Below are 23,202 nucleotides of genomic sequence, written 5' to 3'. Positions count from 1 at the left end.
TATTTTCAATATAAATACAACACTGATAACACAATATAAGAAAAACGGATTGGCCAATTGTATTCATACTCACAGGAGTGGTCAATCTTACTAAAACGCAGGTTGAGTTCGAAAATCAGCATAATCAGGCCATTATTTTAGAAGTTATACTGTTTTTCACATTTCCTCAGATTCAATTATTAGGCATGTTAACAGTCTCATTATTTAACTAATAAGATGCCTAAAAGTGTTTGTTTGATATTTCCTGCATCTTTACAACATTGTTAGTTGATTATGTAAAAAACATGGTAAACTTGTTATCATGTATTGTGTAATAAAGTGTCAAAAATGGAAATAAACTCATATCATTGCAGTTTGTCAGATTCAATCATCCGCTGTGTTCAGAATCTCAGAATGGAGGAAATTGGACATTTAACACTGTTCTATTGATACTTTTCCCATCTCATCAATTTTCTTAGTTGATCATATAAAATGGCAGTAAAATGTTTATTTTGTTTTATGTTAAAAAAGTGTTAAAAATGGAAATAAACCCATTTCAGAACAGTGCTGTCTTGTTTACATTTTGGCATTTTCAAGGCGTGACTTTGAAGTTCCATGGGCCTGAAGACCTTTGCTAGTCACATTTTCTGAATATCTGTGAAACAAATATTTTATAATTAAAAATTGATGGTCATTAAGCTGTTAAACATTATGTAATATTGCATCAAAATTTGAAGAAACCCCTTTTTTGGGCACTGCTTCCATGATGACCATTTAAGGAAAATCATGTCACTTACTGTTCTCAAACTTACAGGAAAGAAACATGGGACTAAAATACAGCTTCAGTAGGCAATGCAGTCTGTTTGGTATTTTTATTTATTTATTTATTTATTTTGGCAGTTAAACAGTTTTTTGTGAAAATTTAATTTTTCACATATTGGCATTTTCAAGGTGTGACTTTAAAGTTCCATGATCTTGAAGACTTTTGCTTGTCACATTTTCTGAATGTCCATGTTACTAATATTTTATTAATAACATTTGATTGTCATTATGCTGTTAAACATTATGTAATGTTGCATCAAAATTTGAAGAAACCCCTATTTTGGGCACTGCTCCTATGATGACCATTTAAGGGAAATCATGTCACTTACTGTTCTCAAACTTACAGGAAAGAAACATGGGTCTAACATACAGCTTCAATAGGCAACGCAGTCTGTTTGGTAAATTTTTCTGGCAATTTAACAGTTTTTTGTGAAAATTTAATTTTTCACTTATTTGCATCTTTATTTTCTGTTCTTTGTCTGTACATTTGACAGCTTTGCTGCCTTGTTTTATGTTAATTTTGTCAATGATTGTTTAAATAACATATTAGTGGGTTTTTTTCAGCTTTATTATTCACATATTTCATGGTGGTGGGTGTTTAATTAAGTAAAACTTTACCAAAAATGGTATTATTTTGATTGTTAGTGGTTGACAGTATCTCTTAAATATAATAATTCATTTCTTGAAATAAATATCCTTATACTGCTTATCAATACTTCAATTGTATTCTTTTTCTTTTAAGAATGAAAAATTCTGATGACGTCTTTTGACAAATGGCTTCAGTTCTATACAGTGGTATATGTTAGCAAACTGCTTTCCTCTTCTGGTCCATTTAATAGAATCTTGCTGAACCATATACAGCACCTGCACCTGGAGTTGTAACCAAAATCCATATCGCCATCAAAAGTTGTAATGTCCTGTAATTCATAAAAGTTGGCCTCCTACATGTAGAGGAGTACATTATTCCAGTTACTGAGACTTGAAATTGCTATCGACACCCCTTGGTTTCAAGTTCTTGCCGTTTCATTCGGATTTCCCTTTAACACCATCCATACAATTGCATTGTATGTTAAAGGATAACTTCAGTGCCAACATCTTTCAACAAATTTCTCCAGTTTTTTCTCTATTTCTCTCAAATCTGCTCCACACACAGTTCTGTGCACTGGGGCTTTTTCTACCACATTCCCCAGGGTCCAGTGCATAGCAGGTCTGGGGTGCCTGGCGCCAAGTTCCTCAAACAGTTCCGCAGGGTTTAAATCCAATCTACCGTCATCTTTGTTAATGGCTGAGTAAACGTCCTGTGCAAACTTCCCATAGTGAGCTGTAGAGGCTATGACCACTGGTCTGTCTCCTTGGTTGAACCGGTCTGCTATTACTTTCCCTACTGCAGTGTGGGGGTCTAGCAGATAGCCTGGAATGACAGATTAAGAGTTGATGGGAACTTGGATTTATTACAACCAGAAGAGTACATAATAGATAGATTCAGTGAGTGTACAAATTTGTGTCAAAATGGGGTTCTTACACCCTTGAATTGATACCCCAAATAAGTTGCATCAACTCGCTCAAACTCTACCCCATCAATACTCTTGGATTCATAAATTAAATATAAATAAAACAGACTTGCCTGTTTCCTGAAATGTGTCCCTCATTGCACTCTTGCAGTCCTCTTCACTACACCAGTCAACTTTAATGATGTCCTGCATCTTGTTAACGAGCTGTAATGTAAGCAAAATATCGTAAAACGTTAGATGGCATTCAGACACCTCAGATAAGATATGTGTGTGTGTGTGTGGGTGGGTGGGTGGGGGGGAGGCTAACTGATGTGCTTTATTCTACTATATCAATAAAATCAATCTATTACATTTATATAGTTATTATTACTAGACAGTATAATATAATCCAACATAGTATTAGTAAGGCAATCAACTGGGCGAATCTAAGCTGATTTATTTCCATGTGTTTATATAATACCTCTGTTGGAACAGTGAAGTGGCCATCTTTGTCCAACTGGGAATACCACTCCTTGATCTGATCAAAGTCTCCATCAGTCATGTGATACAGAAACCTTTCCAGATTGGAAGATTTTAGGATGTCAATGGCAGGCGAGATTGTCTGGCGTAAGTGCTGATTTCTTAGATTGTACCTCCCTGTTGTGAAGAATTCCGTCAGAATGTTGTTGACATTGGAGGCTAGGATTAATCTGTGTATCGGCACACCCATTTCCTAAAATATACAAAAAAAATCAAATAAATGAAGAAATGGAAGACCAACTCAACAGCACATTTGATAGGTATCAGCTAAATAAAACCAATTGCTCAACTGCTCTGAGCAGAATTAATTGCATAAAATATTTTCATAGTGACTTAAAATGCTGCCTAAACATTAAACTTTATCCCCCCATAATCTCAAATAAAATTATCCCATTTCTGCACGTCTAAAAATACTTAACAACTTTCCTAACTTTATTTTTCACATAAAAAGAGGACAGAAATCCCCCAAATACATACTTCCCCGAGCGTATCTTACCCTTGCATAAAAAGCAGTGAGAATATTCCCAAAGTTTCCAGTTGGAATACACAAGTCCACCATTTCTCCCATCTTGATGCCAGACGTCTGCACCAGGTCCAGGTAGGCTGTGATATGATACACTGTTTGTGGCAGCAGACGACCCCAGTTAATAGAGTTTGCAGCACTGCAAGTGGAGATAAAAGGAAAGGGTACTTATTTTTCAATAAAATATTCCTTTAAAGAAAATACATCTGAACAATCTCAATGAAGAAAATTAAATCAGAAAATGTGCTTGTTAATTGTGGTTTCAATAGAAGAGATGTTTGAGGCTTCGTTCACATGGAATGTCTATTTTCTAAAAATCTATTTTCTATTCGCGCTATCTTATGATCACGGTCTGTGCCCTGAATATCCCGCCGCGTAATTACTGGCAGCGCGAGCCAGTTACTTATAGTAAATTATAGTAACTGGCTCGCGCTGCCAGTAATTACGCCGCGGGATATTCAGGGCACAGGCCGTGATCATAAGACATACCGCGAATAGAAAATAGAATTTAGAAAATAGACATTGCATGTGAATGAAGCCTAAGTATTTGACATAAAGGACTTAAAGGGAAAAGTATCAAAAAATTTCCAGGAAATGTTTCTACCCGATGTTTTTTGTATACAAACAAATTTATAGAATGAGTTAATGTATCATGATGAATCTGTTATTTAGCATAGCTGAAACCAATCTGTAGGTTTCAAACAGAAAACCAAAATACCCTTATTTCTGAGAAACTGTTGGGTTAAAAATATTAAATTTTAAAAAAGCATTGGTGTTAAACAAAACCTTCTTATTTCATTGTCTCACCTTAGTTTGCACCCAAAACTCTCCAAAAGTTTGTCTGCCATATCTGGGTTACTGAAGATCTTCTTGACAGTTGACTGGCAGAAATCAAAGTCACTTTCTACTCCTGGAAACAACAATAAAATAAAAGCTGAGTTTTATTCACTTGACAACTTCAAATTGTGATACCAACAGTAAATGAATATAGTAATCTGCTTTTCAAAATACATTCAAATGTACTGCAAAGAGAAACTGAAGTCAGAGATGATAATAAGTTTGTAGAATTATCATGTTATATTTGACATAATGTACTGAAACCCTTTATATATATACTATATGTTTTTTGTAAAATCAGAGGTAGTTGATTTTAAGTCTGTAACTGTCATTGCAATATCTGCATTTGGTGTTCAATTAAATTATTATTATTATTAACAAGGCAGCAAAGCTGTCAAATGTACAGACAAAAAGCAGGAAATAACAAAACGGGCTACTGTCAATTCTGATGCAAAAGTACATTATGCTTAACTGCAAATTCAACATCAAATTTTAATTATGCTCAACAGGTATTACCAATGTAAGTGAAATGTGTAACAAGCGTAAGGCTTCAGGCCCATGGGAGTTTAAGTTCACACTTTGAAAATGCCAGAATGAGAAAAATGAAAATTTCACATAAAACTGCTTAAATTCAATAAGAAATGATAACCCATTTGAGCTGGCTTCCTTATTTGAACTGCATGCCAATCCTACAAATCATACTTGTAAGTTGAAAATAATAATAAGTAACACAGTTTTCTTTTCATAATGTTTGTAGTAGCAGTGCAAAAAGATTTTTGTCAATTTTGATGTAACATTACATAATAAATTACAGAATAATTATCACCAATTTTTGATTATTGACTATAAATAGCATGGACATGTAGAAAATTTGATTACCATTTGGCTTCATGTCCATGGGAGCTTCGAGTCCCACAATGAATATGCCAACATGATAAAAATGAATATTTCACTAAAATGTATAACTTCCAGAAAAAGAAGCCAATTAGACTGCTTTTCTAACTCAGGCTGCATTTTAGTCCTGTTTCTTTTTTGAAAGATTGACAATCATAAGTAACATGGTTCTCCCATAATGGTCATCATGGCAGCAGCACCCAAAATTGTGTTTTCTTCTATTTTAATGCAATATTACATAATGCTTAACAGCATAATGACCATCAGTTTTTATTAATAAAAGATCCGTATCATGGATTTTCAGAAATGTGACTAGCATGGGTCTTCAAGCCGGTGGAGATTCTTAAGTCACACCTTGAAAATGCCAATATGTGAAAAATTAAATTTTCACAAAAAACTGATTAACTGCCAAAAAAATATACCAAATAGACTGCATTGCCCACTGAAGCTTTATTTAAGTCCCATGTTTCTTCCTGTAAGTTTGAGAACAGTAAGTGACATGGTTTTCCTTATATGGTCATCATGGGAGCAGTGTCCAAAATAGGGGTGTCTTCAAATTTTGATGCAATATTACATAATGTTTAACAGGATAATTACCATCAATTTTTAATAATAAAATATTAGTATCATGGATATTCAGAAAATGTACCTAGCAAAGGTCTTCAGGCCCAAGGAACTTCAAAGTCACACCTTGAAAATGCCAAAATGTAGACAAGACAGCACTGTCCTGAAATGTGTTTTTTTTTCATTTTTAACAATTTTTTAACATATAACAAAATTAACAATTTACTGCCATTTAAATATGATCAACTAAGAAAATTGATGAGATGGGAAAAATATCAATAGAACAGTGTTTAATGTCCAATTTCCTCCATTCTGAGTTTCTGAACATAGTGAATGAATGAATCTGACAAACTGCAATGAGTTTATTTCCATTTTTGAAACTCTATTATACAATACATGATAACAAGTTTACCATAATTTTTACATAATCAACTAACAATGTTGTAAAGATGCAGGAAATGTCAAACAAACACTTTTACTAATCTTATTAGTTAAATAATGAGACTGTTAACATGCCGAAGAATTGAATCTGAGGAAATGTGAAAAAACAGCATAACTTATAAAAAAATGGCCCGATTATGCTGATTTTCGAACTTGACCTGCATTTTAGTAAGATTGATTACTCCTGTGAGTTTCATGACAACAGGTCTATCGGTTTTCCTTGAAATGTGTTAACAGTGTTGCACATATGCTGAAAAGTGAAAAAAACAGCATAACTACTAAAATAGTGGCCTGATCATGCCGATTTTCGAACTTGCTCTGCGTTTTAGTAAGATTGATAACTCCTGTGAGTTTCATGACAACAGGCCTATCGGTTTTCCTTGAAATGTGTTAACAGTGTTGCAAATATGCTAAAAAGTGAAAAAACAGGATAAATTCTACAATAATGGCCCGATCATGCTGATTTTCGAACTTGACCTGCGTTTTATGAATATTAGTCAGCTCTGTAAATATAAAGCCAAAAAGTTAAACTGTCTTTCACTTATGGTGTTAACGCTGAAAGTGCACGGCGACGGCGACGACAGACGCAGGTGATGGCAATATGTACAGACACATCTGTGTCTGTACATAAAAATATCAATAGAGCAGTGTTAAATGTCCAATTTCTTCCATTCTGAGATTCTGAACATACTGAATGATTGAATCTGACAAAATGCAATGCTATGAGTTTATTTCCATTTTTGAAACTTTATTACACAATACATGAGAACAAGTTTACCATCATTTTTACATAACCAACTAACAATGATGTAAAGATGAAGGAAATGGCTAACAAACACTTTTACATATGTTATTAGTTCAATAATGAGACTGTTAACATGCCTCAGAATTGAAACTGAGGAAATGTGAAACAAGACAGCACTGTTCTAAAATGGGTTTTTTCCCCATTTTTAACATTTTTTTTACATAAAACAAAATTAACAGTTTAATGCCATTTTTATATGATCAACTAAGAAAATTAATGAGATGGGAAAAATATTAATAGAATAGTGTTAAATGTCCAATTTCTTCCATTCTGAGATTCTAAACATACTGAATAATTGAATCTGACAAACTGCAATGATATGAGTTTATTTCCATTTTTGACACTTAATTACACAATACACCATAACAAGTTTACCATCATTTTTAAAAAATCAACTAACAATGTTGTAAAGATGCAGAAAATGTCAAACAAACACTTTTACATTTCTTATTAATTAAATAATGAAACTGTTAACATGCCTAAGAATTGAATCTAAGGAAATGTGAAAAAACAGCATAACTTCTAAAATAATGGCCCGATTATGCTAATTTTCAAACTCAACCTGCATTTTAGTAAGATTGACCACTCCTGTGAGTTTAAATGACAATTGGCCTATCTGTTTTTATTCTTATATTGTGTTTACAGTGTTGCATATATGCTAAAAAGTGAAAAAACAGCATAACTACTAAAATGGTGGCCCGATCATGCCGATTTTTGAACTTGACCTGCATTTTAGTAAGATTGATTGCTCCTGTGAGTTTCATGACAACAGGCCTATCGGTTTTCCTTGAAATGTGTTAACAGCGTTGTATATATATGCTGAAAAGTGAAAAAACAGCATAACTTCTACAATAATGGCTCGATCATGCTGATTTTCGAACTTGACCTGCGTTTTATGAATATTCATCAGCTTTGTAAATATAAAGCCAAAAAGTAAAACTGTCTTCCACTTATCGTGTTAACACTGAAAGTGCACGGCGCCGGCATCGGCGACAGCATCGGCGACGGCATCGGCATCGGCGACGGCGACGACGGCGATGACAGACGCAGGTGATGGCAATATGTACAGACACATCTGTGTCTGTACATAAAAATCAGAAGTTCTGTATAAAAACTTACCGACCACAGAAACTCTGTCACCAGTCATGGATGTCATCTGAAGTTTTTGTATTGGACTAATACCTTGGTTAGGATACAGAACCATCACTCCTACTCTAGGTCCTAAAATAATATCCATCAATACATGAAATTAAATCATAGTAAATGTACTTGGTAATATTGTTTGTGATTGAAATAGCAATTAGACTGATAGATGATAAGATTTGTTTGTAAGTGTAAACACATACACATGTACTGGTACACAAGCTTTGTACAATACCTAAGATGTCCGAATCTTAATACAACCACAGTGACTGTAAAATTATACAATACAGTATCCTATATTGGCCACAGGAAAAATTCTTGAATGTTTAGGGGCCTAGAGTTTAAGTCTCAGTCACCAGTTTAATTAATCAGACTGAGAATGGGGATAAAGAGGAAAATCTGTATTGCAAAACTAATTAATCTTTTGAAAGTTATCAACTGCATCTGCAGGCTTGTTTACACATTCAAACGGTAATTAAATAGAAATTTTCATCAGTTAGGCTTAAAATAAATCTTGACTGTGGGAGAAATCAATGTAGTTGCAGTATGAGGTGTCTTTTGTACCTGCGTGTTTTGCAAAGCCATCTAACACAGCCCCTCCTGTGTCACCAGATGTCGCCACTAGTATGAGATACCTGCAAACAGATGGAATATCATGTTTTACAACTAAACATTTATCCTTGACAGAGATCTATGATTTAATATCTGCAACAAAATGAAATATTGTGTGCCATGTCATATATTTAAAATTCTTGTAAATATTTTATTGCAGTGAAAATATCTTGTAACATGGCATTTGAAGTCATATAAAATATTATTGATTCATCCTACAGTGGTATACAAGTTTGTTTCTACAGAAGGGAGGATACCTTAAAAGGGAAGACAAAAAATCATATCTCTGAAAACAAACAATATTTTAAATTTTCTTTGAAGAACAACAAACAAAAAAATTATACGTGCTTTTTTTTCTCAAACAGCCAACCTCTTGGTTCTTTTTAATAAATTTTGATTAAATTTTGTGATTTAAAATCATCAACAACAGTCACCTTGTATTTGAGTCTTCTTTTGTATCCAAAGAATGCTGGAAGAATTGTGGCATTAACTGCAGTGCAGCGTCCTTGAAAGAGGCAGTAGGTCCGTGGAATAACTCCATCAAATACTGGTTGCCACAGAGATGCACCAGTGGGAATACCTTATGGCAATTAAAACTAGACAAAGAATATGCATTGTTTATCATGTTACCTAGCAACCTGGGGTGAAGGTCATCAGGATGGATCCACTTTTCCAGTATCCTAAGGGCCCTTTCTTGGTAACTGAGAGGGAGCAGCCGCTGAAGTTCTCCAGGTGTAAATTTTGGGAAGGCGCCATTTCTGATGTACAGTCCCTTATCTGGGGCCAAACCTTCTAAAACTACATCACAAAAAGATTTATGATTTTCTGCACTTCCTTTACCCAAATTAGATCTAGTTGAAGTATATCTGTGAGGAGGGGACTTAAATTCACCTAGTGACTTCACAATCTTATCAGCGATACTTTCTTGTGTTTCTCCATCCTCACACAATATCCTCAAATCATAATTTCCTTCATAAAACTGCTGCCGATACTTCAGTATATCAATCATGGGGACTCCCCGTCCCTGACCTACTATACGGTTGACCTTCATCCTCTCCAGTCTGTCCACGATGTTATCATGCTGGACGTCCAGAAAGATCACCATGCCTGTCCTCTGTATGTGTTCCATGGCAGCAGGGTGCATGGGGTTAGACCCAGAGAGGGAAATTATGCTGTCCTCTGCCCTGAGGTTTAAGAGAGCCTCTCCTTCATCTTGGAGAAACTGATCTCCACCTACCTGTTGCAGCTATAATGAAAAGATTGTTACTGATTATAACAAAATTATTTGTTTTAATATTTTGATTTTCTAAACCATCAATATCATATCTTTAAATTAGCAATTTTAATCATGTATCTTTATTTATTTATCTATTTTTTGTCTTTTTTAAAAGCAATCAGAACTTAAATTCATAAGCAATGATTTTTTTGAGAAACACAAATGTACTCAATCACATTAAAATTGAGAGATTAATCTGACATCATCAATCGTGTATTAAAAAAGCACCCCCCTCCCCTAACGGTCTGTGATGTTCACCTTGTCAGCCACGGACATATTCCAGTAGGATTCCAGGTGGTCATTGTCCACGTCAATCACTCTCTTCCCCAGCCTGTCCCCCAGCAGTCTGCCCACTGTGGTCTTCCCTGAGCCTGGACTACCCATCAGAAATATGTTGTTCTAAAAATTGAAAAATTATAATATAATTAACATATACAGTATGCTGTGGTATAAAATCATATAACAACGAGATGATTTCTCAGTTGATTTATGAGTTCATTTTGAAAGATGAACTCGAGAGATATCAAAATTAAAAGAAAGATTGATTTCTAAATTATTTACGACCATTTGCCAAAAACTTGCAATTAAATTGCTCCACTTGAAAAACTTGAACATATTAACGGAACAAACCCCTATACAGCACGCAACTGTAGTACTTTTAATAGCTGATGCATTGTTACAGATATCAATTACACAAACATCACAAAATGCCGCCACTGCCAGTGTCAGTACTGTACCACTACGGTTTACGTGTCACTTTCATTATCAATGCTAGCATATATTATTTTACATTTATCTTCTCTCAAACGCATACTTTCAAACATGTTCCCCTTGACACAAAATTACGGCGTAGTGCCTGTGACACCCCTGTTGCCTTGAAACATTTTAACGCTGACAACATGTTTGGTTTTCTTTGTTTAAAAACGTCATGAACCGTCATGAAACAGCGAGTGTAGCAGCCAGGGTTAGCCGTGTCCAAAAGCCTCCATTTTGTCGATCACGTGATCTTTGTACGGTGTACTGACAGTGCGGTTAAGGACTTTTAAAAAGAGAATGATGTCAGCCCTGTCTCAGAGTAGTTTGCTTTTTCTCAAGGCCTTTTTACTCTGAAATGAATGCTTCTGGTGTCTGAATTCAGTTTTCGGAATTTGGTGTGGCTATTTGACAACTGATTTGAAGTAGCCAATTTGAGATTGTGTTAGTGAAGATTGTGCTGGTTGTGACAAAGTTTCTGGTGAGGAGTTGGCGGGTCTCCGGGCAACTTTAGGAGTTCTGTTCAGGATATCTTTGGGGACCATGATCACCCATTTATGTTTCAGCATGACAATACTATTCTACGTACAGCCAACGCAACAGCAGACTGGTAATATGCGAACCAGATCCAACCCCCCCCCCCCCCCCCCCCCCCCCCCCCCCCGTTCCCAATGGCCATCTCAATTCTTAGATTACAACCTCATTAAGAATGCGTAGGATATCTTCAAAACTGGATAACTGAGGGAAAAACACTGCAAAAAATCTTTCCACTGCATACTATACTATATCTTTGCATCGCATATGGAACGCTATCACTGCGCAAACGTTCCAGAACTATTTTGACTCCACGCACAGACAAGACAGGTGTGTCCTCCAATCCAGAAGATACTGTACAGAATGCTAAAATATGGCTTGATTAAAAAAAAAAACTATATGGTTAGTTTATCCATTGGTTGAACAATCAGTAAATATTAGTGAAAAATCCTCTAAGAATGTGATTTTCTGTATCAGTTTACGCATTGCGTTAGGGTGACACTCTTTTGGTAAGGGAGTATAGATTATAACCCAGATAGCAATGAGCGGTCGGGCCGACGTCGGCATTGGTCGGCACGGTCGCGGTCGGCAGTCGTTGTCGGGCCGACGTCGGGCCACTACTAGTGACCCGACGTCGGGCCGACGACTGCTTCACGCCGTCGGCCCGACGTCGGTATAACGGTGGCTCATCAGCTGTGCGTCGGGCCACTACTAGTGACCCGACGTCGGGCCGACGACTGCTTCACGCCGTCGGCCCGACGTCGGTATAACGGTGGCTCACCAGCTGTGCTTGATTTGCACTAAGCGGCCAATTTCAAATCGAGGTCACCCACACTAAGCGGCCATAGATCGTTGCAAGTGCACTTGACGGTTATTTCATATTTTCCGTATTTTGCACCAAATTGTTAGGTAAGTATTTACTTTAAAGTGTTTATGTTTTTCGTACTATAGGTGGAGGTTTATTTGTTGTAGATGAATTAACGAAAACAGGCAAATCTGTCAATAATTTGTTAGTCGTAGCTGCAGGCAGTTGGCACGCTGCATGCTACCTTTGAACCAACGTCGGGGCGATGTTGGGTTTCCGGCGGCCAAAAAGATTTTCCCGCTCAAATTCTTTTATGCTTTGAAAGACATTTCAATTACCACATTTCATGTATAGACAATTTATAAATGTGAATGAGCAACGTTCTAGTACTTTTTTTGTACTAAGGAGTATATATTGTTTATATTTTCTCTAGTTGAATTTGAAATGCTTATATAATAGGGGTATATAGCAAGGCTGCATGATACTAACATGTAAACTTATAATGTCAGCATGGGTTTAACACTGGATAAACCTTATGGCATACATTCCAAACTGAGTTTAGCATTAAGGGGTATAATGTTCACTCAGATTTTTACAGGTTTTCTGTTCAAAAATGGACCTCAGTAGGCTAACCTAAAATATCCAGAGGTGGTTCTTTTAGGGAGGGGGGGGGGGGGGGGGCAAGTTTAAATTGAATTTTTTTCTAGATGTTTAGTCAAATACCCACAGGGTATGATATAATAATGTTTCTTTTTTTGGTTTAGGCTCATAATTAGACAAGGCATTTTGTGCACATTACAAAGCCACACTTAATATGTATCTCATATTTCTCTTATAGTCTTCCATCATGCATTACTACCTATTTGTCGCCTGTGTTGAGCAGTCAATCCTCACAAGAAAATACACTTGAAAGGTATGTGTGTATATAGTTAAAGTGCTTCAGTGTGTCATAGCCATGGTAAGATGCAGTAGTTTAACTTATATCATCCCTATCAATGGATTAATTAGTAAACAACTAAGAAATTAATTTAGCCTACTTCTTGCCTGCGACTCTCTTCTGGAATTAAGTACATTATTCTTCTTAAAATATATGTAACTAGTGACAGGGATGGGGGTAGAAGGAGAAGGCTGGAGAAGAAGAAGGGTAATATATTAAGCAGAGTAACCACTTCCCTGGAAAATAATTACATTATTTCGTCTACATTTCAAAGTATACATTAACAACTTCATTTCAATATGCAACATTACGAATAAGCGCGGGTGGATTGGATGCGAACTAGGAAATAAGTCATTAGAAGACAACTGAAACCAACGGTTCAATAATACGATAGAGAAACATGGATTGTTGATTCGTTGCGGCCAAAATCGAGCGTACAAAACTAACCTGTCTGTCCCTGACCTCATAAAGTTTAGAACATTTCACATCGCAAATAGAAAAATAATAGTTAGAGAAACGTGGATCAGTATCATGCTAGATTCCTTAAGCTTGGTTTCAGTTGTCTTCTTAGCCGTTTTTTATTTTGCATATCAGTGAAATAACATATGATATTAACGGTGAATTTTGTATGTTTTATTAGATTAAGTGTGAGTTTTTATATTTTTTCTATTCTCTTCACAGAGAGAGAAGCAGCCCAGGCGCCGCAGCAGAGTTCCTCAGATGAATCTTAGTCATCATCATCATTCCTCTTCGTCCCGTGTGGGAATTAAGGCCACAGTCACTTCTTTCTAGCGTAGTGTCGTAGTCAAAGATATGCTGCAAATCTTGCGACTCACAGAGCGTCATCTATTTGATATGATGTTAACAATGCCATCAAATGTACGTCGGGGAAACGAGGCAGAAATTAAAAGACAGAATTAGACACCACCGCTGCCCTATAAACAACAAAAACCTCTTCGTGCCTGTGGGACAACACAACACTCAGCAAAAGGCATCACCGTCACCGTCTTAAAAGGAAACGACACTAGGCAAAGACGGATCGTCGTACAGAAATGTATTAGAACACTAGACACCTTGAATAATGGACTCAGTAGGGACAATAGTTTCTTAAATGAATATTGATTTTTTATATGTTACGTTTAGCGTTTTGGACGCTTTTGCAGCATCGCGTGCCTTTAATACATCATCGACGCCACATACCCCAGGAGTTTTTCTTCACCATTTTTTTAATGTCTCTGAAGAAGGCCTAGGGACCGAAAGCTTGGATTATATATGACATCTGTAAAGTAGATCTTTAGAGATGCATCAGTAATAATATTTATTTTCAATAACTAATTGAATTATCGTTATTAACTCACTCAGATTTATAAAGATGTTTCTTCACAAAACATGATTCACGTTGTTATTATTATTATCTTTTAGGCCAACGGGACTTTTTCACTTCAGTGAGAGGGTTATTACGAAGAAACGCCGCTGCTACCCTATTGCCAACGTTCGCCAATTGAGTCATAGCTGGCTGACCATGGAGAGTCCATAATAACATTGGCTAATTAAAGAACGGCATTATTTGCATAACGGTGGTAAAACGATGGTTAACGACGTTGGCGCGAAGTTGGCAAGAAGGTGGCACCGTTGGCATAACAGCGGCTAACCGCCGATAGTAATAGCTCATAACGACATTGGCCCAACGTTGGCGCGACGTCGGCAAAAGGTCGGCATTATAGTGGCTGACCGCCGGTTATCGATAATAACGTTGGCCCGACGTTGGCGCGACGTCGGCAAAAGGTCGGCATAACAGCGGCTAACCGCCTATAGTAATAGCTCATAACGACGTTGGCCCGACGTTGGCGCGAAGTTGGCAAATTGTCGGCATGACAGCGGCTGACCGCCGTTTATCCATAATGACGTCGGCCCAGCGTCGGTGCGACGTTGGCAAAACGGTGGCAGACCACCGGTGGGCCGACGGCGGGCCGCCGGACACGCCGACTTCGAACCGACGTCGTCTGCCAACGTTGGCCCGACGGAGGCAAAGTCGTCGGGCCGACGTTGGCGCGACCACTCTTTGCTATCTGGGAACTGGCACTCCTAAACACACTTTTTGAAAAATAGCTCGTTATAAGAATCCACCCGCATATTGTGGTCACATTAAAACCATAAAGTATTCACTTTATATCAGTGAAACATTTTGAGCAAATTAAAATTTAAAACAAATGGTGGTACATGAGTTTGCATAATGCAGCCGGCAGTGTGTTATAGGCCTATAATCATAAATGAAAAGACTGTATTTACAGTCATAGGATAATTGTTCAATGAATACAACTCAGCATTAGGACATGAGCGCATGGCCATTTTGTCCTGAAGAAGGCTCCTTAGTAAAATTAGACGGTAAGAAAATATACAGATAAAAACTGTCAGTGGAAAGATTAATTCAACAATCCATATATTCACGCTGGGAGAGACTTGCTTCTGAATCATTCAGATCATTACCGAACGAAACCTGTAGGTGGTAGTTCGTGGTCTATTATGCCAAGAAGCCGTGCACATGCAGTGTAGAATGATCGAGGCAAATCATAGTGAAAGAAAACGTCCATAATAGGCAAACGACAGGAGAGTTTCAAAACAAGAGACAACATTGACTATCGCCATATTTACAAAGATGGGAATAGGTGTTTTAACAAGTCGTGCTGGCGCATTTTATATTATGGGACTTGCAATCGTTGGTTATTTTATATACTTTGCCTTGGTTCGGTTTGAATTCCATATAACATATATTGCTATCCAGCCGTCAAGGAAAGCAAAGAAAACCGATTGGGTTCAATTAAAGCATGAAATGACCAACAGACGTAGGCCTATAGATGTACACGGCTTGGTCAGAAATGAAAAAGGTGTTTCTGAAAAGAAACAACTAAGGCGTACCTGGTCGAATTTTAGGAGAACAACAGAACCCTATATGAGTCCATTCAAAGGTGAAATCACCCACGAGTATCGAGAGGATGATCTTACGGAAGAAAAAGACTGGGTTCGAAATGGTATTCCTGAAAAGGAACAACTAGAGCGTGCCTGGTCGAGTTTAAGCCCTAATGCTGAAAATAAACGTTGCTACGCTAACATGACTGTGAATAACAGTTACAGTTACGATGTCAACGTGGCAATGTCTAAAACCCATATTATGTATGTCGTAATAGAAGAAAGCACAAAGATCTCGACAAATAAGACCGTTTTGTCAACTGGGGGAAGTAATTTCCGAATTGAGGTAACAGGAAATGAATCCATGGTGTGTCCGGTGAGAGATTTCTTTAATGGAACCTACGTCGCATATTGTGATGTTCAGTCTAGTATACAAGGTACAGTATACTTAGATTACACGGACTTTGAAGCGTTTAGACACCATACCAGTGGAAAAAAACTACCATACCCCTGTAGAATCCACAAAAAAATCCATTCATTCAGCTATTTTTACCACGAGAATACAGAGAAACAGAAGGTATTTAGAAACTGTGACAGAGCAACCATTGAGGAATACCTGCATGGACGCTGGTGGAAAATTGGAGGACAGTGGAAATGGGGAACTAAAGAAAAATGTATTTTTCAGTTTATGAATGAGGCAGACCTTTGGGATTGTTACAATAGAAAAACCACTCTCAGATTCATTGGAGATTCACACCTTAGAGCTACAAGTAATTACTTGAATCTATTGTTGTCGAAACATCATCATATGTCTTCATATGCAGGCCACACTACACCTAGGCAAAATTCCTCACTCAATATTCCCTACCAAAAAAGGCTTATAGGTCTGACCAATACTATATACATGTGGGCTGCCTTTACTTCTGATGGCGAAAAAGCAATCAGTTCACTTTCTTCTAGATTTAGAAAAAAGCCTGCTACCAAAGATGATGTGGTTTTAATGGGATTTGGGATACATGATTTAATCTTTAGAAGTGCCTCCAATCTTGTAAAACATGATTTTGGAAAGCTTGTGGACCTCCTTGGCAAGGTAAGGGAGGATCCCAAAACTGCAAATATCCGTTTACTGTACTTAAACATTCTGCCGAGGGTGAGGGGTGAAAGTGATGCCAATGATTACATGGTTGCAGCTGTTAACGAAATGATCCGGGAGAAGCTGGTAAAATACGGAGTAGAAATGGTTGATGGTTTTCATATTCTCAACCCGATGAAAGAGACCGACTGTGACAAAACACATTTTCTGTGTCCGAGAGGCCCACGCAAATTTCAAGGTCATGCTGGAATGACACTGGCCCACCTTTTGTTCAGAACCATATGCGATTCGTAGCATACGCTGGGCATGGCCACCCTGGCTCGGATCTAACATAAAACTTATGCTAGCTGTCCTTCTGGGTGTCACAACTCTGAAGATACGTTCTTCTCTTCTATAACAGTAGATACTCTGAGTTACACTGCCAAAAACCAAAAACTACATTTCATCATAATTAATAAATATTACTGCATTGTCATTGTCTAACTTTTTGGGATACATGTACAAGAATGTCTGGTATGAGATTTGGGTCTGTTATTAAAGAGTGGGACTCCCCAGAAATCGGCAGAATGTACCTGAGCAAGCAACGAGTGAGTATGAAATGATTGAAACTGGTTATTGTTGTCAGCGTTGGATTTCCTCATAGCGATTTTCACGTAAATATTTTGACCGCGAATCTGGAAAGTAGCATTTACGCACTGTCCAACCTAGAAGTATACAACGGTGTCCGTATTTTGAGCATATTTGTTGATCATTTGTATAAATTAGCAATAGCAGCACATAGCAGCTGTGCAGAAAAATCTTAATATTACCAAAATTATAGACAGATAATGCATGATAAAAGTTAAGTGGCATCCGACTTCGTATTCATCATTTTTAAAGCGTAAATGTCAATGCACTCTACTTCTTCTGGGTGAAAATATCATAAATTGTGAAGTCACATTTTTTCACGTACTGAATGTATGTAATTAAAAATACAGATTACAATTATAAGATTATAATATCTCTGATATTTTTGAGATAGAAATTTCATTTGATTAACTATATGCATTAAATAAACGTGAATGATTCAAACTATGAATATATGTTCAGTGATCTTATGATTTTACGTGATCTACTACGCTTTACATTAGTTATGTCAAATTGAAATTAGAAGATGTGCATTGACACTGAGGGTCCTTTTAATCGAGCTGAAAATATAAAAATCATCAAATATTTATACTCCATTTTACCAGTATTTTTGCTTCACTCAGATAAGTTATTTAACTGCCGCAACCGTGGAATTATTCCGGTTCCTTTAACCTTAACCTATAGGCAGATTTTTAATCTGTCTTCCGATTCGAACCCCCCTTCAATTTTCCGCCAGCGCTTATTCTGGCAGCCCTTTGTTGTCCATTTTACGCTTCTCTGCAACTATTCTTTTAAAATAGTGTCCGTTCAGAATTTTTTTTTTTTATTGACACAATACATCACGAATACATGACAATACAAAAACAAACAAACAGACACTCGCTCACACACTCACACATAAGAGATGTTATGCTATATAACACTTTTTAGTTAATTACATCATACGCTAAATATTCAAATTGAAAATAACTTAATTATATTTGAATTGTACTGACAGATTGACTTATCTGTTTTCACCAGATATCTAAGCGATGAAATCAAACCTCCTAATGTTGGTTTACCCTGTGAACATCTTCTTAAATAAATATAAAATTGAAATTGCAACATAATGAGATTAATAATTGGAGAGAGGCTCGTAGAGCCGACTAAGCAATTCCGTTTTGAGACAGGTAGAGTAACTTGAGTATTAGATAATATATATTCTACCAAGTCGGTCAATAATTTTTGGGTAACCGCACAATTCCAGAATAAATGCTCTGTTGTTTCTTCAGCTCCTTTGCAAAGGGAACATATACTGTTGTCGACCATTTTATATTTGAAAAGCAGTGAATTTGTGGTAAGGATATTATGATTAATTCGAAATTGGAACCAGTGAAGCTTTGAATCTTTTGTTATTGTGAAAAGAAGTTCAAAAATCTTCGGGCATTCATTTTCTTCCAAATTTAACAACTCCTTCCATTTATTCATACCTTTTGACATCTCAAGAACACCTACTTTACTTAAAGTTTTATAATAAATCTTTGAGCCTTTTGAACAACCTGAGAGCAACAATATATAATCAGGAATTAAAGGAGTGGCCATTTTACTTAATTTTTCAGGAATACCACCAAGCCATTCTTTTATGGCTGAGATAATTCCATGGTATTCGACAAAATTTGTGTCAATACCGTGGATATCCCTGAACGCAGTGAAGTCATAGAGCTCCCCAGAGTCCAGGAGTAGATCATTAACAAATCTAATGTTTTTGTCATACCACGATGTATAGAAGACAGGTTTATTTCCAATAAGTATATTTTCATTTAGAAAGAGTGGAATGTTACCAAAATCCTTGATTTTATTGGCCATTATTGTACCACAGAGTTCTTTCCAGGCTGCTAAGGCATCAATCCAGAACCTATTTTTTATGTTTTTCAAGATTTTTGAGATATATTCTGTACCACATGTGATTAGTTTTTCAGTGTCTACATATTTGGATATAATATTTTTCCATTCTTTATTTTCGAACATAAGTCTTCTTACCCATGAAATTTTTAACGATTTTATAAAATGCCTCACGCTTACCATCCTCAAGCCCCCAGCTTTATAATCTCTTATAATGATATTTCTTTTAATTTTATCAGGTTTATTATTCCAGAAAAAAGAAAAAAGACACTTTTCTAATTCTTTAATCTGTTTTTCCTCTGGGTTTGGGAGCGATATAAATATATGGTTCAATACCGGCAAGGCTAATGTTTTTATTACTGTTATTTTACCAATTGGTGTTATATTTCTTACTCTCCACTGATTAAATATTTTTTTCATGGAAGTTAACTTGGTCTCCATATTTTGCTTCGTTATCTTACCTTAATCTACATCAAATTCTATCCCTAGCATTTTAAAACTAGTTTTTCCCCAATCTAATCTATATTTTGGGCAGAGGATATCATTAGAGTATCGCTTTGACCCAATCCATATAACTTCAGTTTGAGAGAGATTAATATGCAGACCGGAGATCTTCGAAAATTTATCCAAGACAAACATACATTCATTCAGTGACTTTTCACTCCCGTCAAGTATAAGAGTAGTGTCATCTGCATATAATGAAATTTTTAATTCTTTTGCACCTATATTAATACCCTTTATATTGTCATTGTTTCGTATAAACGCCGCCAATATTTCGGCGCATAGAATAAAGAGATAGGGTGAGAGGGGATCCCCCCGACGGCATCCTCTATTAATTTTAAAGAATTCCGACATATTCCCCCCTTGATTTACTGTAGCAGAGATGTCATTGTAGAACAATGATGCCCATCTCCTGACTGAATCACCAAAGTTAAAAAAGGTCAGAACCTTTTGAATGAATGACCAAGACAAGGAATCGAATGCCTTTTCAAAGTCAATTAATAACAGTAACCCAGGAATATTTTCTTCCTCGGTATACTGCATTGTATCGTATATAAGTCGCGTGTTCTCTCCGATATATCTACCAGCCATGAATCCGGTTTGTTCCGGATATATTAATTTATCTAACACTAGTTTTACCCTAGCAGCTATCGAACCCGAGGCGATCTTGTATATAGTATTGAGAAGTGATATGGGGCGCCAGTTTTTAAGAAAGTGGCGTGGTTTATCTCAGCTCCCTTTGGGAGGCAAGTGACTATACCTTGTTTTTGCGTCACCGATAACTGGCCAGTTTCGTAAGCAAAATTAATTGACCTGACAACAAAAGAGCTTAGTTGTCTCCAAAATACCTTATAGAATTCAACTGAAAAGCCGTCAGTTCCCGGGGATTTGTTCGATTTCATTTTAGATAATGTTTGTGCTGCTTCTGCCTCCGTAATGGGCCCTTCCAATTCTGCAGCTTCCAGATTGCTGAGTTTATAAACATCGTTAAGGGTTACCTCATTATCTAGATTAACATCTGCTATGTTATGCTCCCGGCATGCATACAGATTTTCATAAAATTTTTTGGTATTTTCTAGTATCTTCCCCTGGTTAACAATAATTGTGCCATCGTCTAGCTGAATTCTTGGAATCAGTTTATTGGTAAAATTTCTCGATTCTAGACCACAAAAATATTTAGTTGGTTTTTCGCCTTCCTCCACCCACTTATCTCTGGATCTAATAAATGCACCTTGTAATTTTTCTTTTCGTACTTCCTCCAATTCTTTTTGCTTTTGTCTTAAAGTCTGAATATTGGCCTCGCAAGTTATGTTTTCTAAAAGTTCAATTTCCTTAACTAAATTCTTTTCTATTTCTGACTTTTTCTTTTTTTGGTAAGATGCATAAGAAATTGTCTTACCCCTAATTTCCATCAAAAGGGTTTCAAAAAATAGCTGATCATTTACCGTAAAATGAATTTCTCTGTCCGGTATATTTTGGAAGTTTTTGAAATTATATACCGGGACAGCGTACTGTTTTTTAACCTCTATAATTTTACTTCTAATTGCTTCGATATATGTGATATCGTGCAGTAAGGAACTGTTGCATTTCCAGAAGCCCCTACCCTTAACGTACGCGTGGAAGGTAAGTGACAACACTACAGCCGAGTGATCAGTCCTATAGCCGGGCTTAATATAACACGATTTAGTGCTACGTAACAAGTTTTCTGAGTTTAAAAAGCAGTCTAGTCGAGCTTGCTGAAAGGGTGTTCGTCGTCGCCACGTATACTTATTAATATTCGGATGTAACTGTCTATACGAATCAATGAGGTTATAACTCTCCTTCATTTCCAAAATTTTGTTTCTGGCATTAGGGTTATTTACATGTCTGTAGTTTTGATAGTCCTTGGCCGGATCTAGCACCAGATTAAAATCTCCACATATTATAATGTTTTCACACTCAAAAGTTTCTATATTGGTAAAAAGGGAGTCAAAAAATTCAGGTTTATCCGTATTAGGGCCATATACCGAACAGATGAGAACTTTCCTATTTTCTATTAGTGCCTCTAGTAGAATGTAGTTTCCATTTTCGTCTCGTTTCTCTTTAATTGGTTTAAATTCAAAATTATTATTTATCAGTATACCTACTCCCCTACTATTTGACTTATAAGAGCTGAAGAAACAATCAAAGCCCCACATATTTCTCACTTCGTTCTCCATTTCTTTCGTGAAATGACTATCTTGAATGCAGTATATATTATGATTTAAGTTTCTCAAGTATCTAAACACATCTTTCCTTTTGGCTCTATCTCTTAAGCCCTGGCAATTCAATGTGAAAATAGTCAATTTACAGATGGTAATGATAAGATAATACCTTAATAGCTGCATTACTATATATAGAATATAAATATTCTCCGGTTATTAGAATTAAATAACATGCGTACGTTAGTTGATAATCGATATCACACTCACTCACCATTCGCTCCTTCGTACATACATCAGCTATAACACAAATCAAAACACAAAAACATTGAAATATCAAAGGATAGAAGAGCCACGCCCTGCTGTTGCTCGGCATATATACCTTCAAATGTCAGTAGCTACATCAGCATAATAATACATGTAACAAATATATATATATATATAGATAAACCCGACGAAGAAATACTAAACATGTTACTAATCGGTCCGTTGCATGTCCTTCCACGTTGGCTTACTTCTGAAAGTAAGTCATCTCCACCGTGTACATTACGCAACTCATCACAACTACTCCAATGTTACCATGAAATAGATGAAGTGCACAGTAATTACCCAAACGAAGCGCCTTCGGGTATTTCGCTAGGATCTTTGATGATTCGTTGCGTCCCATTCACATTTCAGTTTGTCCACTATCAATTTAGCGGTTTTGTCCCCTGCGGCCTTGGCTCTCTTCAGGACTGGGTACAACTCCTTGCGTCGTCGCTCAATTTCATGCGGAAATTGTTCTGAGATGCCGTAGTGGAGACCAGCTGAATTTTTCTTACCCCTAAGCCTGTAGGCGCTGTTCATGACAAGCATTCTACCTTTGTAGGGGTTGAATTTGGCGATAATAGGCCTTATTTTTCCCTGTTTGTTCTGCGGTCCCACTATATGAATCCGGTCAATCTTTACTGAATGTCTTGGGTTTGGAATAGAGAGCTGAGTTTCTAGAAAGTTATAAAAAGCGTTCTCCGTTTCAGTGGGCGTTTCATTCTGTTTTTCCTCAACGTTATATATCAAAA

The 23,202-nt window shown here is 36.7% G+C and overlaps 1 protein-coding gene and 2 long non-coding RNA genes across 5 annotated transcripts; 2 read left to right on the top strand and 1 right to left on the bottom strand.

The window, feature by feature from the left end:
• Positions 1-1,305: 1,305 nt before the first annotated feature.
• On the bottom strand, positions 1,306-22,762 carry LOC106173597 (threonine synthase-like 1). Of its 3 annotated transcripts, none has more exons than XM_013554766.3 (10): positions 22,527-22,762; positions 10,185-10,325; positions 9,085-9,896; positions 8,603-8,673; positions 8,015-8,116; positions 4,162-4,264; positions 3,328-3,493; positions 2,773-3,024; positions 2,426-2,516; positions 1,306-2,212 (listed from the first exon to the last, which is right to left on the bottom strand). In XM_013554766.3, the coding sequence occupies exons 2-10, from the start codon at positions 10,308-10,310 to the stop codon at positions 1,884-1,886; spliced, it is 2,052 nt and encodes a 683-aa protein (XP_013410220.2). In that variant the 5' UTR covers positions 10,311-10,325; positions 22,527-22,762; the 3' UTR covers positions 1,306-1,883. The 3 variants fall into 3 exon arrangements, with proteins under 3 accessions (XP_013410220.2, XP_086870736.1, XP_013410219.2); XM_087014610.1 differs by having other exon boundaries at positions 22,616-22,762; XM_013554765.2 differs by lacking the exon at positions 22,527-22,762 and adding an exon at positions 10,741-10,964.
• On the top strand, positions 11,742-14,348 carry LOC147761141 (uncharacterized). The gene is made up of 3 exons (XR_015334927.1): positions 11,742-12,122; positions 12,857-12,931; positions 13,637-14,348. It is a non-coding gene; the product is annotated as an uncharacterized LOC147761141 (long non-coding RNA).
• Positions 18,028-19,892, top strand: LOC147761140 (uncharacterized). Its single transcript, XR_015334928.1, has 2 exons — positions 18,028-18,918; positions 19,181-19,892. It is a non-coding gene; the product is annotated as an uncharacterized LOC147761140 (long non-coding RNA).
• Positions 22,763-23,202: the final 440 nt, after the last annotated feature.

The sequence above is a fragment of the Lingula anatina genome, chromosome 6 (assembly GCF_051362555.1).
Source record: "Lingula anatina isolate TDL-2025a chromosome 6, LinAna3.0, whole genome shotgun sequence".
Taxonomy (NCBI): domain Eukaryota; kingdom Metazoa; phylum Brachiopoda; class Lingulata; order Lingulida; family Lingulidae; genus Lingula; species Lingula anatina.
The sequence above is the reverse complement of the archived record's forward strand: the minus strand, read 5'-3'. Positions and strand labels throughout refer to the sequence as shown.